We start from the raw sequence: 17,542 nt of genomic DNA on the forward strand, positions 1-17,542 counted from the left end.
AGGTGCAGAATGAATCTTTGATTTCCTGGCATCAGGCATGTGCTGAGCTTTCCATTGTGCCTTTGGAGTGCAAATCGTGTGCGCTTTGCTGGTGAGGCAAGGGAACGAAAACCTGGGAAAAGAGAGATGAAATGCTTGAATGGGATTCTTCTGGAAGCCCTTGCAGTCCTCTTCATCCACCTCTTCCTAGTGACAGCTAATTGTGCTTCATTTCCTGACACAGCATCACATAAATGCCCTCTGGGAGAAGGGCTTGGCTCTGGGCTCTGGGAATGGCCTGTGAGGGACTGGAAACGCAATTCCTGGGGCGCTGAGAGCAGCTGTGAGGGATGTTTGGGGTGGGGGGGGTTGCCCATTTGATATCCCACTCCTGTCTAGTTCTGCTGTTGTGCTCTTTGGGATTGGAATTTGCACAGCAGAGATCTTGCCCTGTCTTGTTTTCAGCTCTTACCACAAATTAACTTTTTCCCAAATCCTCTAATCTTAATCAGGTGGTGAATGATAGGATCTGGATCTTGTTTTCTTCTAGAAGCTGAAGGTCTTGATGCAAGTAACACTGAAAATATTGCTAATTTAATTACTGTCAGCTGATAGTTCCTTTTAAAGCCCTACTTGGAATTGAGTGACTTGCTCACAGTCCTTTGTGGAAGGAAAAGTATTTGTGGAAAAGCAACTTCTTTACCCTTGATGGACTTGTGGGACTTGTGGGAATTTAGAACTTAGTTATGAGCGAGTCCCTTGTGGTTTAATACCAGACTATAGGCTGAAAAATGTCTGTATGAGCTGCTGAAGTGCAAACTGGGTGGATAATTTAATCACAGGTGGGTTGATTGCTTCAATTACAACTTTAGATGTAGAAAGAGGCTTGTGATAAGCAAAAGGACAACCAAGTGATGGCTTTTGTTGGTGACACTAAAGAACTGTCTAACATATGATGTCTTTTTTCCAAATCCAATTTTGAGGAAACAAAGGCAACATGTAGGCACTTGTACAAAAAACCAGTAAATAAACTTCAGTTCAATCAGCTGGGGGGGTGTTGCTGTTGAGCAGCCACAGTGCAACACAAACCTGTGGACAGATTTTGGGGAGTTACTCCCTTGTCCTCATCTAGAGCAATTCCAGTCTGGAGAAAAGGAGTGAAGGGTTTAAAATCTTGTTTGCTTGTGGAACAGTGAGGAATGGTTTGTACTGAGTTGAAATAAGGGGGGGTTTCTGGGAGAAATTCAGACTGGGCTGGGGAGTTTTGGGCTGCAACGCATCAGATGCTGAGCTTTTATGGCTGGAGAGTGGTGGCACTCCCTGTTCACTGCAAGGATTTAGGCAGCCCAGATTTGTCTCTGTTAAATCTGGAACATTCATCCTTTTTTGCTGTGCTAAAAATGGAAAAAAAGTTCTGAAGATGCCTTCACATAAAGTTGACTTAGTATGGAAAATGAGCTTGGGTAGACTGGGAGTTGTTGGGGTGAGTTTGTATATTTATAAGCATTTTCTAGAAGCATAAAGTTAATTCTTTTGCTGCTGCCTGGGGGATATTTTTGTTACATTTTCAGGGCATCCTGTTGATACGAGAGAAACTGAAGCTGTGCATTTTTTAGTCGCTACCATCTTCATTTTGGTGTCTTGCATTTTCAAAGCTTCCCATAAGGCTGGATATGAAGCTTTCATTTCCCTGGGATTCATGGTTTTCAAATGCTGCCTACCTAATGCAGACAGGTTTTCAAATGCTTTGTGATAAACACAGCAAAAATTCCCTCAAAACATTGATTTTTTTTTTTTTTTCCCCTCTCTCTTTAAGGTTTGGCCCCCATGGAATCCCTGTGACCATATTTCCTAAAAGGGAGTACAAGGACAAACCTGAAGCCATGCAGCTCCAAAGCAAACCATTCCAAGAGGAGGCGCAGGTGAAGTGTGAGGCCAATGCTGCAGTCCCTGATGACTCCTCCCTCACGCAGCCATCAGAGCCCAGCATAGCTAAAAGCCTTTGGACTTCTAAACCACCTCCTCTCTTTCACGAGGGAGCACCATACCCTCCTCCTTTGTTTATCAGGGACACCTATAACCAGTCAATACCTCAGCCTCCACCCCGGAAAATCAAGCGGCCCAAGCGGAAAATGTACAGGGAGGAACCCACTTCGATCATGAACGCCATCAAACTACGGCCCCGGCAGGTCCTGTGTGACAAGTGCAAAAACAGCGTGGTGGCAGAGAAAAAGGAGATCAAAAAAGGTGGCAATGCAAGTGACTCTTCCAAATACGAGGATAGTAAAAAGCGAAGAAACGAGAGCGTGACTACTGTGAATAAAAAACTTAAGACTGACCATAAGGTGGATGGAAAAAGCCAAAACGAAAGCCAGAAAAGGAACGCTGTGGTCAAGGTTTCAAATATTGCCCACAGCAGAAGCAGAGTAGTTAAAGTTTCCGCACAAGCAAATACTTCAAAAGCGCAGTTAAACACAAAAAAAGTTCTCCAGAGCAAAAACATGGATCATGCAAAAGCTCGGGAAGTCTTGAAAATGGCCAAAGAAAAGGCACAAAAGAAGCAGAGTGCAACCTCCTCTTCCAAAAATGCACATTCAAAGGTCCACTTCACGCGGCGTCTTCAGAACACCAGCTCAGGGTCCCTCCCGCCCCGATTGCGCCTAAAGCCCCAGCGGTACCGCAACGAAGAAAATGACTCTTCCCTCAAGACAGGACTTGAGAAAATACGGAGTGGCAAGATGGCAACTAAGCCCCAGTCTCGCTGCTCCTCCACCCGCTCAGCAGGTGAGGCCCCTTCAGAAACCCAGAGCCCCTCAGAAGGCCCCGAAGAGGCCAGCAGTGAGGTTCAGGACACGAGTGAAGTGCATGTAACTGTTGATCAGGATGAACAGCAGACACTGGGCAAGAGAGGCAGCAAAAGCAATATAACGGTTTACATGACCCTTAATCAAAAGAAATCTGACTCTTCCAGTGCATCAGTTTGTAGTAGTGATAGCACAGATGATTTGAAATCCACCAACTCTGAGTGTAGCTCTACTGAAAGCTTTGATTTTCCTCCAGGCAGCATGCATGCACCTTCCTCCTCCTCCTCCTCCTCCTCCTCCTCCTCCTCTTCGAAGGAAGAGAAAAAGCTCAGTAATTCCTTGAAAACAGAAGTCTTTTCCAAAAACGTCTCTAAATGTGTCACACCAGATGGCAGGACCGTATGTGTAGGGGACATTGTTTGGGCCAAGATTTATGGCTTCCCTTGGTGGCCGGCCCGTATCCTTACCATAACTGTGAGCCGCAAGGATACCGGGCTGCTGGTGCGCCAGGAGGCTCGTATCTCATGGTTTGGCTCCACCACCACGTCTTTCCTTGCTCTTGCACAGCTCTCCCCCTTTTTAGAAAGCTTCCAGTTGCGCTTTAATAAGAAGAGAAAGGGTCTGTACCGCAAGGCCGTCACTGAGGCAGCCAAGGCTGCCAAGCAGCTCACGCCCGAGGTGCGGGCCCTGCTGACGCAGTTTGAGACGTGAACGTGGAGAGTAAGGTAGGCAAGAAACCTGGAGGCTCCACCAAATCCATAGCCAGGTTAGAGAGAACTCCCAGGAAGGATGTGGCAAAGTCAGAAGTTGCACTCGGTTGACTGCTCTTTTTATACGAGACTCGTGCCGTGCGTAGCGGTTCTTGACGGTTAAATCCAGTTGAACATGCAATCAAAATTAGCCTAAAAGTGAGGACTTCGGTATTTTTCAAGTGAGAGTTTTTTTAGAAGAGAAAGAAAAAAAAATAAAACAAACCAAACCTCCTCAACCACCCGATGCATAGGAGCCATAGCCTCAGCTGGAAGGCAGCTGATTTGCAGGGAATTTTTTAGTAGTTTCTGCCCAGTATATAACTAGCTCTGTGTGGCCAAGGGTTGACACGAGGGATGAAAGTAGTAGCTGTGACTTTTTTGTTTTATTAGGTGGCCCATCAGGGAAGTGTAGAAATGTAAGCCTTGTCTAAATGGTCTTTAAAGATTATTTTTAACCAGTCTCTAATGGATTTAGTCTGGCCAGGCCCAGTGGGTTCAAACTCCCCTCTCCGGGCGGCGCGTCCCGAGCGGGCCGGTTTAAATGGCATTGGAGACGTGCTCAGAGTTGTAAGGAAGAAGAATTTTAGTGACTTAAAGACCAGATTAAATGGGGTTTTATCGTAGTGACCACTTAAACACTCAACCTTTCTATGCACATGGGGGCACAACTAAATCACTTCAGGGTCGGAGAAGTCGAGGGATGCCTGTAGCTCTAAGACAAAGCTGAGGAGGCCTCAGTGTTTGGGATCAAGGGCTGTTAATGCTGCATAGGTGTGAATCATTCTGGTCTTTCTTCCTGAAGAAATCTTTCAGGCCATTTGCCTGGAGGTTTAGCTTAAGAGAGGCTTTGTTTTGAATGTGTAAATAATCAATTGCTGAAATTGGTCAGATTTTCTCCTGACTGGTTGTTCCTAAATTCTTAGGATACGTCCTAGTAAATTACACTTTGTGAATTGTCAGATGTGTAATTGTTGCATTTTGGATGTATCTAACTTCCTTTTTTTTTTTTCCTTTTTTTTTTTTTTTTTAATATTTCCGTTTAAGGTATCTGTTTGCAGGTCAGAAAAATGAGAATATGTAATTGTGTAATGCTCTGAAATGTAAAAAAAACAAACTGTAAATAAAATTGACTAAATCTGAATTATTTGTGTGTGTTTCTCAAAAAGCTTTGAAACAAATCCAGGATGTCAGAGTATTTTATCTGTATGCCGGATTTAGAGGACACCCTTAAAAAGTAAATTGTCCTTTTTCATGCATTCTTAAAGATTAAGTGCTTGATGTAAATACTATTGGTATACTTCAGTCTTAATTTGGAGATTATAATTACCTGTCCCTTTTGTTTCAGAACCAGCTCTGTAGAGGGCTTTCTGGAAAGTTGATTAAATTTCTCCCTTAATTAGCTTTTGGGCCATATATCTGAGTAGAGACTGTGGATAATGTCATTTGTACAGTGGGGAATGTTTTCAGTTTCCATCTCAGAGCCAGTCAGAGCCACTCTCCACTGCCACTCCAGCTTTTCTTGCATGGTTTTTGCTCAGTATTGGGGCATTTTCATGCAATGCACTTGACTTTTTTTTTCTGTGAGTTTGGTCCTTACCTGACCATGTGAATTCCTGTGTCCTCCAACCCATTCCTGCTTCAGCCTTGCAATGCCTTGTGAAGAGTCTCCTGGTGCTCATCCCAAAGCAGTTCTCATCCTGGTTTTTCCAGAATTGTGACAGGTGTAAAAATTTAAGCTCAGACTGAAATTAAACAGACAAGAAAATGGGGGCAAGGATTTAATCATCAAACCCTGAAAATATTTTTATTTAAAGATTTAATTTCATATGTTCATGATACTGTCTGGTCTTGCCAAAGCATTCAGTTTCTTTTTACCTTTATAAAATTAATTCTGTCGTGCCCACAGTACTATTGGAAGTCTAAAATGTCAAACACATGGCTGTTCAAATTTTCCTCAAAGTGACAGTCATTAATTGCTAATTAAGCTTCCAAATATACCAGCTTTACCTTGGCATTCTAACAGTTCCCAAAAAGCCCCACTGGTCAATGCTTTTTGAATGTGATAAACACACAATTTATTTCATTTAAGAAAAAGAAAAAATTGGAAAAAAAAAATCTGTTTCACTTCTCTGTATTCTCTCCTGCAAACAGAAACAGTTTCTTTAAGTAAATAAGCTGTATTTTGTTATTAAAGCAAACTGCTTTTTGGAGTCACGAACCCACGTGAGGTGAGTCAGATGTCTGCACCACTTCCTTGAGGTCTAGAAGCTCAAGTGAACTGGTTTTAAGTTAGTTGTTCTAAGCCAAGTAGTGGCAAAGTCAATATTGACATTGTTTTTTTTTTTTCTTTAGAAGACCTGGAAGCTTTGTTCTCTTAATTTATATAAAATTAGAATAGCACTGTAGCTTACATAGGCAGAGTTTGCTCAGGTGTTCACTTGGGGGAGCAGCAGGTATGGGAGGGCTTCCTTTAGGTGGTTTTATGTTCAAAGAACTGTTAATGGAAGGCATTTAAAGTCAGTTTTGATTTGTAGCTGATGGGTTTTCAGTTTTTCCTCAGTTTCATAGTGAATGTGCTGTGTCTCTGCAGACTGAACAGGGCTCCAAACAAATAATTAGTTTTGTTAAATTATTTTTTTACAACACCATGTTACAGCAAGTTGGAAATCTCCTCTCCATACTCGTCCCTGATTTTCCTTTAACTGCAAAGGAGCTGCTCCTGTGGATGCAGCAGAGTTTCCAGGGGCTGGGCTGGGCTGCTGGAGAGCCTGGCTCAGGCAGGCACAGGGGGAGAAGAGCCTTGGAGGCTGGGACAAGGCTTGGGGCTGCTTTAGCTGAACTGCAAACCCCCCTTTGATGTGCCTGTGGTCCCCAGCAGTGCCTGGTCCTGCAGCTGGGACAGCCCCGAGGCAGAGGTACTTTCCATGGCTTATCCATGATTTATCCATTGCTCCCACCAGGATCACCTGTGCTGGTGATCGATCCCTCAGGCTGGGCCAGGGCAGGCTCAGGGTGGACAGCAGCAGGAATTTCCCCATGGAAAGGGTGCTCAGGCCTTGGCAGGGGCTGCCCAGGGAGCTTTGGAGTGCCCATCCCTGGAGGTGCCCAAGGAAGGGCTGGAGGTGGCACTCAGGGCTCTGGGCTGGGGACGAGGTGGGCATCAGGCACAGGCTGGACTTGGTGATCTTGGAGGTTTTTTCCACCTTCAGACCTTCTGTGACTCTGTCTTCATAAGGCAAACAGCAGTAGAGAGTGACTGTTATTTTTCCATCAGTTTCATGGGATAAATTGCAAATGATGCTTTTTTGACTTGATGAAATTCCTCGGTGTGGTTGTTGGATATTTATGGCCTGTCAGTTTAGGGGAGAATGGGACAGGGCATGATGAGTTTCTAGTATAGGTGTTCTGTTCCTCTGAAGATCTTCAGCTGCAGTGAAAATGCTTTGGGAGAGAGGGCAGTTATTTCAGAACTGAGATTTCTTTTCCCAGAGGTGTTTGAAGGTGTGAGGCTTCAGGAGCAAAGCTGGAAGCAATGGGAAATGCTTGTGTGTCTCTGAAGTGGAGCCATGCAGGACATTGAACAAGTATTTGTTACCTGTCTAATTAGAGTTGTAACTTTGTGTTAACCCTTCAGCCGGATTATCATCTCTGATGATTTGATATCTCTTTCAGATACTGCTGTGTTCTGTTTGGAGCCTACTGAACTACCCTGGCGTGGGGTTTGTGGGGGAGATTTAGGTCTGTGCAAGGCCGAAAATAGTATTTTTTTGGGCATGTTGTAAAATACCTTTGGGTTCTTTAACATAGTTTCTAACTGTGATTAGGATTAAGAGTAGCACAAGTGAGGAAGGGTAAGAGTTGCTTTTTGCATTGCTAGCCCTAGGCCTGGCTCTGTTTAACTCTCCCTAAGTCCTGATAGTGATTTTCTTTCATGTCTGCTAAAAATGTCAGAGTAGAATAGGAACGTGAATTTTGGAAAATAAATGTTAGTAGCTCATTCTCAGCATCATCATCTGTCCTTCTGCCTGTTTTGTGCAGTCCAGTGAGAAAACAGAGCTGCTTTCTTGGCTGAGGAGCAGTTGAAAAGAGCAGACTGATAATCAGGGAAAGGCTGTTTCGGCCCATCTTTTGCTTTATAATTGTGTTCCAATAAATGCCTGCAGGAATAGCAAATTCAGGCAGTGCAGGGAGGTCCCTCACTGATCTGTGGATAAAGACTGAGCTGGGAGGGACGTGCACTGAGCTCGAGCCTAAGGGGCTGGATGGCAGTGTGTGGTGGCACAATCTCTTGGGTACAATGACTAGGACTGTTTAAAAAGGCAATTTCTCCATAACTAACAAACCTTTTGACCATGGAGTGACCAGGGATCACCCACATTTAACACTGAAAACTTGTGTAGCTGCCAGCTGACTGAAGATCCATTAGATTGGGCTTGAGAGATGGGGATGGGAGTATCCAGCTTCAAATTATCCTTAATCCCTAATGGAAAGAGCCTCTGTTGTGATCCTGGTCCTGACAGTGACAATGGCAGTTCCCAGTCAACATTTAACCCCCTCCAGCTGCTGCTCTCTGTGACACCTTTGGATTTTAGTTTAAAGAGTTCCCTCTCCCCTGGCAGTGTGTCCATAGTGTGTCTGTCTAGGTAGTTAACATCCCCTGGTAGGGTGGCTGTTCCCTTCTCTTCCCTGCTCACCATCCTGGCATTTTCAGGCACCTGGTCTAGTCTGACCTCAGTGGTAAGAAGTGTTTGTGGTCATTTGGATGGGTTTTACCAAACAGCAGCAATTCCTCCCCAAGTCAGAAATATGTGATTATTGGGGTTTAATTGTTGGATCCTAATAGCAGGTTACGATTCCCTATGATTTACTCATACATTTCAATCTGTATTACCTGGGATGTGGATACAATCCAGACTGCCATTTAATTTAATTTATGATTTTTCTTCTTAAATTTAACAGTGACACAAGTGCCCTTGTGTAAGCACAAGGCAGAGCAGCAGTTCCCAGGCAGGGCTCTGGTGCCAGGGAGTTGGTGACTGGTTTGCCATCCTGCTTTTTCACTGCATGGCTTTGCTGTTGCTCCCAGATGGGGCAGTTTGGGAGAACTCCCTGTGTGCCAGGCACCAACCACTGAGGGGAACTCGGATCCACAGCTCCGTGTTTCCCCCAGGAAAAAGCAATTGGTGTTCCTGGCAGGAGGTGGGAACAGCAGGAGCTGGAAAGAGGATGTTGTTGAGAGACCAGGGCTTTTGGACTTTAGAAAACCTGAGCCACCTTGCACATCCAATAGGGAGAGACATGGGAGCAAAAGGGAAAAAAATAGTGTGGAATAACCTGGAAAAGGTGACTCCCTGTGCTTGTGCCTTGGGATGTGGCATCTTTGATCTCCTCTTCCTGCCTGCCCGTGGCCTGAGGGGAGAACTTAACAGCAGCCTGCAGGTAGGAGCTGGCTCAGGGAACAAATCAGGATCCCCTGGAGCAAGTTTGAATCCGGGCTTTGCTCTTCAGTGTGTGAAAAATGGATCTGGGGGTTTATTTGGGCTGTGTTTGACAAGTTACTTCCCAAATCAGGACCAGACACATTTTGAACAGCTGTAATTCAGTTTCTATGCCAGTGATTCCGTTCCTGAGTGCAGGGGAGGAAGAGAGGACTGTGGGAACTGAGGATATTCCAGGTGTGTCAATCCCTGTGGGACAGGGACAGAGGCACAAGGGAAGCATGGCTCTGTTGAGTTGCAGCTAGGACAGGAAATAATACTGAAAATGAGGCAGGGAGTTGAAATGAAGCGCTGGAATATTGATTGCATTTGTGATAGTGAAACTCTGCGTGCTGTTTGTGTAACTGCAGGCTTTGAAAAACAATGGATCAGGCTGAGCTCTGCCAGGAATGGGCTCAGTGCAGCCGGGAATGGGAGAGAACAGATGATGGATCTGTCCTGTCACTTTGTCATTAGCAAGGCTGATTTTGGAAAAACAAAATCTTTGTAGAAATATGTCTCTAACGGAGGATTCTGCCCTCTGTGTCCTGGTCACATCCTGCAGGAATCACACTTGGAGCAATGCAAGTTTGATCTGAGGGGACCTGCACTGCCCCTCCTGCCAGGGGCCTCTGTGCAGCCTCCTGCTTGGCCGATGCAATTTATGTAACAGCAACTTGAAATCAAGTTGTTCTTCAGAAAAAAACAGATCTAGGTCAGTTTTCATGTTTGTTTACAGATGTTTTGGGTGTCAAATATGCAATATGAATAAGGAATGGTCTCCTACATGCCAGGCATGTGCTGGGAATCTCTGCTTTGAGAGGCAAGTGCTCGTTCCAGCCCTGAGATTCTATAACAGAATCACAGCAAATTCAGGTGGCAGAACTGTCCTTGCCTCCCTTTAACAGGTGCACAAAGGGGGAGATGGGACTGGCTTTGTCAGTAAAATAAGCAGATACAATTCCAAGCAAATATTTGCTTAAATGCTAATTTAGCATCATTTTTTATTTAGCAACATGTAGGATTTTTGTTTGGCTTTAGGAAACGCTGGGGTTTAATTGCACCTCTGCAGTGCTTCAGGATTTTAAAGCACGTGGTGCCGGTGTGGGTAATTAGTGGCTCTGGTGAAAAGGAACTAAAGCCACAAAAACTGGATTTTTCAAAGAATTTTAGTTAGTTTAGTTAGAAGTTTAATTAATGAAAAAAAAGTCTTTTCTTGAGGTATTTCAAGTGTTGAGGGATTTAGGAATAATCTCTTCTGATACATTTATATGAAAAAACTGGGTTTGGCCATGTTTTAGGAATTCTTGATACTGTGTCATGTATTTCAGGGAATTAGGCACATAACGGGAAGAATGTGTTGCTACTCTTTGTGTTCCTGGTGGCTGAGGCCCTGCTGCTGGAGGGCTGTCTGGGGCTGGAAAAGAAGGAAACAGTTCTTGCTTTTAGTAGTTCATCGTCTGGAAGAGCAGCCTGGTTTCCCTCTTCTCCACTGGCTACAAATGGAATCTGCAGCAGGAAAATGGGAGTTTTGTGCCTTCTGTTCCATAGTTTTGCACAGACACAGCATTATCCCCCAGGAAGGTGCATAAATGTTACTGTAACTACTTAAATTTGGGCTCATGGCCTTGAGATTTAATCCCTGATGTGCTGCTATTTTTGCTTCCCTTGTCCTTCTGGGGTGCCTTTTCTCCCCTTCCCTGGCTGCCTGGTGTCCTTCTGCCTTTCCTTTGGAGATAAAAGCCGGGACTTTCAAAGGCAGTGCTTCTCTGTGGACAGCAGTGAATACAGGGATTGAGAACACGTTCACATGGAAAAATCAGAATCCCCATGGCAGTGCTGGCTGCCAGGAAAAGGCCATCTGAGCTGAGTTCAGCGGGACAGGAAGGGAAAGGCCTGAGTTGTGTCAGTGCCTGTCCTGACACACATTTTTACCTTGTTCTGGGGTAGTCCTTAGGATGGCTCTGTAGGGAAAGGTCTGGAGCCCCTGGAATGGCTGAGGGAGCTGGAAAGGGGCTCAGCCTGGAGCAAAGGAGGCTCAGGGGGGACCTTGTGGCTCTGCACAAGTCCCTGACAGGAGGGGGCAGCCGGGGGGGTCGGGCTCTGCTCCCAGGGAACAAGGACAGGAGGAGAGGGAACGGCCTCAGGCTGGGCCAGGGGAGGCTCAGGGTGGACAGCAGCAGGAATTTCCCCATGGAAAGGGCGCTCAGGCCTTGGCAGGGGCTGCCCAGGGAGGTTTGGAGTGCCCATCCCTGGAGGTGCCCAAGGAAGGGCTGGAGGTGGCACTCAGAGCTCTGGGCTGGGGACAAGGTGGGGATGGGGCACAGCTTGGACTCCATGGGCTGGAAGGGCCTTCCCAGTCTGGGATCTGTGTGATCCTGGGATTCTGTGTGATTCTGCCTCCAGCAGCTGAATGAACCTGCTTCACAGCAGAGTCCAGCCTGCTGTGAGCTCACTGGGGATCCTGGGAGAGCCGTGCCCTCAGCCAGGCTGAGCTGTCACTTCCCCACAAACCACGGATCCCGCAGGGAGTGAATGACCCTGTGGCATGACTGATAAACAGGCAATGGGCTGCACTCAGGAAGGTCAGGGAATTCAGTGCCACAGACACTGAGCTGACAGAGGCAGTCAGCTTTTCAGTCACTGTACCTGGGGAGCACAATCTCCATAGAATCCCAGGCTGGTTTGGGTTGGGAGGGACCTTAAAGCTCATCTATTCCACCCCCTGCCATGTCAGGGACACCTTCCACTGTCCCAGGCTGCTCCAAGCCCCATCCAACCTGGCCTGGGACACTGCCAGGGATCCAGGGGCAGCCACGGCTTCTCTGGGCAACCTTTCTCTACCCTCCCAGTAAGAACTGGTGGCTGACTGGTGATGGTTCATGCAGGGCTCGAACTTGGGCTGTTCCTGTCTGCTTTATAATAATTTATTCCCGTTCTCTGGAGTAAATGGGAAACACAAGCAGCCATAGGAAAGAAACACCATTAGCAGGTTTATAGCTCAGTGTTCCCTCAGGCACTCGGCTCTCGTGTGTGGAAGGGCACTGCAGGGTCAGGTTTAGCTTTGTGTTGTGAGCTGCCATCAATGTATGGATTTTGTGAATTAATCTCCCTGCTTCCTGAGCTGTCTTTAAATGTCTTTACAATTGGAGTTCTCTCTGGATGCTGAAACGGGGTGAGATGTAACAGATTGGTTTGGTGGCTCCTCCTCAAAGCCCAGCCCCCAGAGGAGTTTGCTCACTTGTGTCTGTCTTGTGATAATGTCAATCTATTTTTTGTCTTCTGCACACAATGCACAAAGCAGGTGAGCCAGTAACTTTTCTGGCCACCTCAGCTTTTGCTTTACCTACTTTTGCAATATGTTCTGGAAGACATTTAACCATGTTCCCTTTCTCTCCCCTTTTCAGCTCAGAGACACTAATGACCCGCTGTTTTTATGGAACCTCACTACACTGCCACGAAGAGCACCAGCTCATCAGGACTGAGAGAAATCTGAGACTGACTTGTCCTATTTTTCCTCTGAAATCTTCACCAAGTAGTAAACATTTTTTTGAAGGGGAAAGGGGGTAAAAGATGTTAAAGCTCCCCCTCGCACCGTTAGGGCACCTGTACCTAATGTACATTTTCCTTAAAATTTAAAAAGATGTTAGGAAATATTTTATAAAACTTTTTTGCAATAAATGACGCATGAAATTCTGAAAGACTCTATGACACATGCAAGGAACCACTTGAATTGTTAGGATGAAGACTCACTGCAGATAACTGGGGTTTTTGTAATGTGACAGTCACGTTTGTATGTTTTGAGAGGTGCCAGTGACGGAGCCAATTTGCCTGGGAAGTTGACTGTAACTTTTGAACTTTTCTTTTAATTCTTGACTTTAGCATTGCAATTTTCCATTCTCTGAGGCTTAGTTAGTATTTAGTGCAGGTGTTAGCAGAGCTGTGATCTGTGATCAAAGCATGTCCAAACCCAGTTGTATTGTGAAATATGAACAGTCCTGCTATTTGAGACCAACATTTCCCATAGAGGTGATGGAAAGGACAGTGACCACAAACTCCATGGATCTCTGTTTTATGGGAAAGCTCCTTCTGTGTGAATATGGTTGCATTTTATTTATGCTGTTGTAACACTTAGGGAATTGAGGGTTGTGGAATAACCTTGAGAGGGGCTACGAGGCAGAGAGCAGCATTTTGCTTATAATCCTACAACAGGATGGGAATCATGAATGGAGAGTGATTCAATGGGATGGCATTTCTATTTCAAATCATGGGTTATTTTTTTCTTTTTGACATAAATATTTTTCAGATAGGTAACTAGTAGAGAGCAAAGGTTTTATTAGAATTTCTGATGGCTGTTGATCTGACTTGCGTTGACTTCTTTGAAAAGCTGTAAATCAAAAAAAAAGAAACCCACTGGGTTTTATCCATTTTATTCCCCTCCCACAAAGGTCTTGGGTAAGACTGACTTCAGTGGAGCTTGGGAATGCTGGACACGCTGCTGAAATCTTGAGTTATTAAATATTAATTTATTTGTCACTAATTATTTCCATTGTGTGCACACTGTCTCAGCAGAACCATTTCTTTAAAGTTCTTAGCAGGGGATTTATTGTGTAACCTGGGAAAATAAATATTTGTTTTGAAGAGATGAAAATGTGCACATAATCTACTAAAAGTCAAATTTCTGTTTCTATAGAGATGAAAAGACTTGTAGGAAACTCTTTTTCTCCTTACTGATATCCTGATTCGATTGGAGAAAATAGAATGTCTTTGTCTGGATCGTTTAAAACCAGAGGGACTTTTCCAAGGGGCCTCTGGGTCAGCACAAAGACAATTTCTTCGTGTCTGGAGCCTGAATGAACCACATGGAATTTGAAGTTAGGACAACTCTATCATTGGCAACAGGTTTATACTTGTTAAACAATCGGAGAGGGGGAAGTGAGAGGCTGGGACAGGCCCCCAAATCCCAGCCAGGCCCGTCAGGGATTCACACACTGAGTGTGTGGCAGCTTGTGCTTTGTGCTGGTTCAGTGTCTGCTTTTCAGAGCTAAATTCTTTCTTTATAAATGCAGAAATTGAATATTCACTACCTACTTTTTAAAAACAGCCTGTACAATGCTGTGCAGTGCGTTCAAATTGTACCATTTGCCATAACGATTTCATCATAAACGACAAACTTTTTTTTAAATTTGGATGAATATTTGTTCTACAGTGCTTTTCCTTTTCACCAGTGGAAGAGGCCCAGCAGTCTGGTCCTGCTCAAGGCCTGAGATGCGACTAGAACTGAAAGATTGAGACATGTGAATGAGGAAAGGGGTGACTTGGTGCCGGGTCTGTGCCAGCCTTTCACCTCTGCTTGGATTGACAATGGATGGGGGCTTGGCCTAGTCAGGTACATTTTCCCCCAACCCCCCAAAAACCAAACAGAAAAGCCACCAAACCACATGGCACAAACCAGTTTCTGCTCAGGAAAAAGGCCCGGGACTGTGGTGGCAGGGTTGTTGCACATGGGATTGAGGAGTGCCTGCTGTTGTTTTGGAAGCCGGTAGTGCCTGGCTGTGCCCCCGGATCTCCCAGGGCTCTCCTTCCCTTCCCTCCCCTCCCCTCCCCTCCCTGAGCACAGCAGCTGAACCAGGAGGGATTAACCCAAGGGATGCAGGTGTGCACTGGAGAGTATGGGTATAGAGCAAATAGCATCCAAGGGAGCTCATGTCTGCCTTGCTTTTCCCAGCATTGCGTTGGAAACCACATTTTCATTTGGAAATGAAATTGTCAGGGATATTCTAATGAGAGTGACAGTAATGTATTGCTTTTCACTTTTTTGCTTTAGTTGCTTAATATTTAAGCTTTGCTCCGTGCTACCTTCTTGTCTGTATATTGAATGGTCACTATGCCTCTTTCATTTTGTAGACTTGAACGAGGAAAATCTGATTCACCCTTTAAGGTTTGCTGAGAAGTAAAAATGATAAAGAATGTTGTGTAACATTTATTCAAATAAAGCCTTGATTTTTTTCAGTGCTCTTTTAAAGGGAAATAATGTTTTGATGTCTTTAACTTTCTTGCTTTATTAGTCCTTGATCCCAAGGCCTTTGATTTATGTCAAAAGTGGTTTTTCTGGATTAAACAAAGATTAAACTGAGGTTGCTGGTATTCCATCACATGGGCAAGTCTCTACCTAACCTCACCTTTCACAGTGGCTGAAATATCCCAAGCCATGCTCAGCCAGCTGGATGCTTCCCACAAGCAGTAGGAAGAATTGTAATTAGCAAGAAAAGATGGTGTGGTAGAGACAGATCCAAGGAAGCTCTGGTGGCTCTGCCACAGTCCCAGGAGGAGGAGGGGATGCCATGGGAAGGTGCTCCTGCCCTGGCACATGTGGTCCTTGGGCTGGTTTTTATGGAGTTCTCACAGTTTCAGACAAATCTTGCCCCCACAGGTAAGTGTAAGAGGAGGTTTCTCCATTCAGGGAGGAATTTTCTTGTCCTGAGCTGTGTTTCCTTTCCCTGGAGCAGGGATCAGGTGGTGCAGGGATCAGGAGCGGTAACTCCTATTCTGGAGCTCCATCCCACTGCGCTCAAAGCAGGGCCATGCCAGCAAGTATTTCTCCAAAATATCTGGTGGTGTTGGGTTGGTGCTTGGACTTGATGATCTGAAAGGTCTTTTCCAACCTTAGTCATTCCATGATTCTAAGGAATGGCAGACTGGAGTTGCACTTTCCCATCAAGTAGAAGGCCGCATTTATACACATTTTTTTTTACTTGCATTTTTGTTACTGTGAAGAAAGATTCCCTGAGTTGACTTGAGCTCCTGGGCTAAACAAAAAATAATCTGCTTGAATAAACTTGATTTCTACGAAGTTCTGATTTTCAGGAAGCATTGGTGGTTTTATGGCACAGAATGTTTTTATGGCACAGAGGATGCCAGGAGCTGGTGGGTCACCCAGAGGTACTGACCCTGCTGGGAAGGGGTTGTTGCAGTGACTTCTTGTTGATAATCAGGAGTTTTTCCCCAAAACTGAATTAACTGTGAAGTGCTGCTGTTGGCTCAGCCTGGGATGCTTCGGAAGCGCTGTGACGAACACCCACATGTGGCTGTGGCCCGAGCACAGCTCCAGCAGATGGTTTTCTTTTCCTTCTTGGTTGTTTCTCGTTCTGTCGGGGTTACAGAAACTCCCATCCCTTTTCTCTCATTATTCCTTCAGCCTTGCAGCAGTTCCTCTTGAATTGCCGATCCTCATTAGGCTGGGAAATCCTGCTGAAATGTAATTGCTCGCTAATGGCTTTTCCTTTGTGACACGGCGTTGGCAGCAGCGCTGTGGGGACGGAGCCACGAGAGAGGTTGGCCGGGCAGATTTCAGAGCTCTGCAATTACTCCGTGGATTAATCCTCACTCCGGTGGTTGGCAAAGGGATAAAGGTGACCCAAGTGAGGCCGGGCCCACACAAGGCCCCTCTAATGGCACTTGCTGCTGCCCCGAGCATCAAAAGGGCGACGCTTAATGAGGGCAAAAGTGCAGCTCTGGCACAGGGGGTTTGGAGAGATTCCCATCCAAAGTGTCAGGGATCAGAGTTTAGATCTTGCAGAGTGACACCAGCAGGGACATTCCTGAAGGGAATGGTGGCTCGGTGACAGTGACGTGGTGAATTCACACTGTCATACACTGGGGATTTTGGAACATTTCGGGTGAGGCCGCTGGGCCTGAGGGGCTTCCGATTCCCTCGGAGCTCCCTGGGCTCCTCTCCTGCTTTATGGAATATGTCAGGCTGCCAGGTTTGCGTGGAGAGGCCCTTCTGTGCTTGAGAACTTTATGGAAAGCTGGGACTGGCCCAGGCTGGGAGGATTCCGTGGCAGGTGAGGTGTGTTTGGGTGCTCAGAGCTCATCCCTCTGCTCCAAGGGAAGCAGTGCCAGGGCCGAGCCCACCAGGGCAGAACCAAGCCCTTGGCACCAATCCCCCTCGCTGCCGTGGTTTCGTGTCCTCCTCCCTTGTCCTTGCTCCAGTTGTTTTGGGATTTGTTCTCCCAGTCACATTCTGCAGGCAGAGCAGGGAGCCAGGAAAAGGCTCCTGTTGTTTGCTGGGTCACACTGTGGGGTTTATTCACATTCCATATCCGGCTTTTATGGTTCTGCTCCTGTTTTTCCCTCGAGTGTCTCTGTGCTCTTTGTTTGGCCTCCCTTGCTGGGTTTGCAGCACAAGCCACGGGTGCTCCACGCTCGGCAGACTGGACAGCCCTGCAGAGGTTTTTGGTGTGTTCTGCATTTGGGGTAAATATTCCAAGCCCAGGAGGGGTAGTTCTGATTTTGAAATCCAAATTTTCAGCTGAGCTCTGCATCTTAAGAGCTTGGGGACTGGAATTTCTGACTGTGGTTGTCTTGGTCATTAAATATTAAGTGAGGTTGTTCCTGCTGGAGGGCTCATCCAAACACTGAAGGCTCTGAGCTGTCAGGGGAAGAGGGGCTGGGGGCTCCAGAGTGTTCAGGGATGGATACTGGACCATGCTAAGGATAAGACCCCAGGAATATTGGCACTGATGGA

General features: G+C 45.9%; 1 protein-coding gene across 8 annotated transcripts in view; it reads left to right on the forward strand.

Moving 5' to 3' along the window:
- The window catches only part of PWWP2A (PWWP domain containing 2A), a 31,633-nt gene that overhangs the window by 9,203 nt on the left and 4,888 nt on the right, over positions 1 to 17,542 (forward strand). For 2 of the 8 annotated variants that reach the window (XR_011155123.1, XR_011155124.1), the window contains exon 2: positions 1,796 to 2,763. Coding sequence is in view for 6 of the 8 variants with exons in the window: in XM_069029375.1 (XP_068885476.1) it covers positions 1,796 to 3,494 (1,699 nt within the window). In the remaining 2 variants the exon portion in view is untranslated. Of the gene's footprint in view, positions 1 to 1,795; positions 4,677 to 12,419; positions 13,448 to 17,542 lie in introns of those variants that run through there. The other 6 variants (XM_069029373.1, XM_069029379.1, XM_069029375.1 and 3 more) reach the window with 5 other exon arrangements.

This window comes from Aphelocoma coerulescens, chromosome 13, assembly GCF_041296385.1.
Source record: "Aphelocoma coerulescens isolate FSJ_1873_10779 chromosome 13, UR_Acoe_1.0, whole genome shotgun sequence".
NCBI classification, from domain to species: domain Eukaryota; kingdom Metazoa; phylum Chordata; class Aves; order Passeriformes; family Corvidae; genus Aphelocoma; species Aphelocoma coerulescens.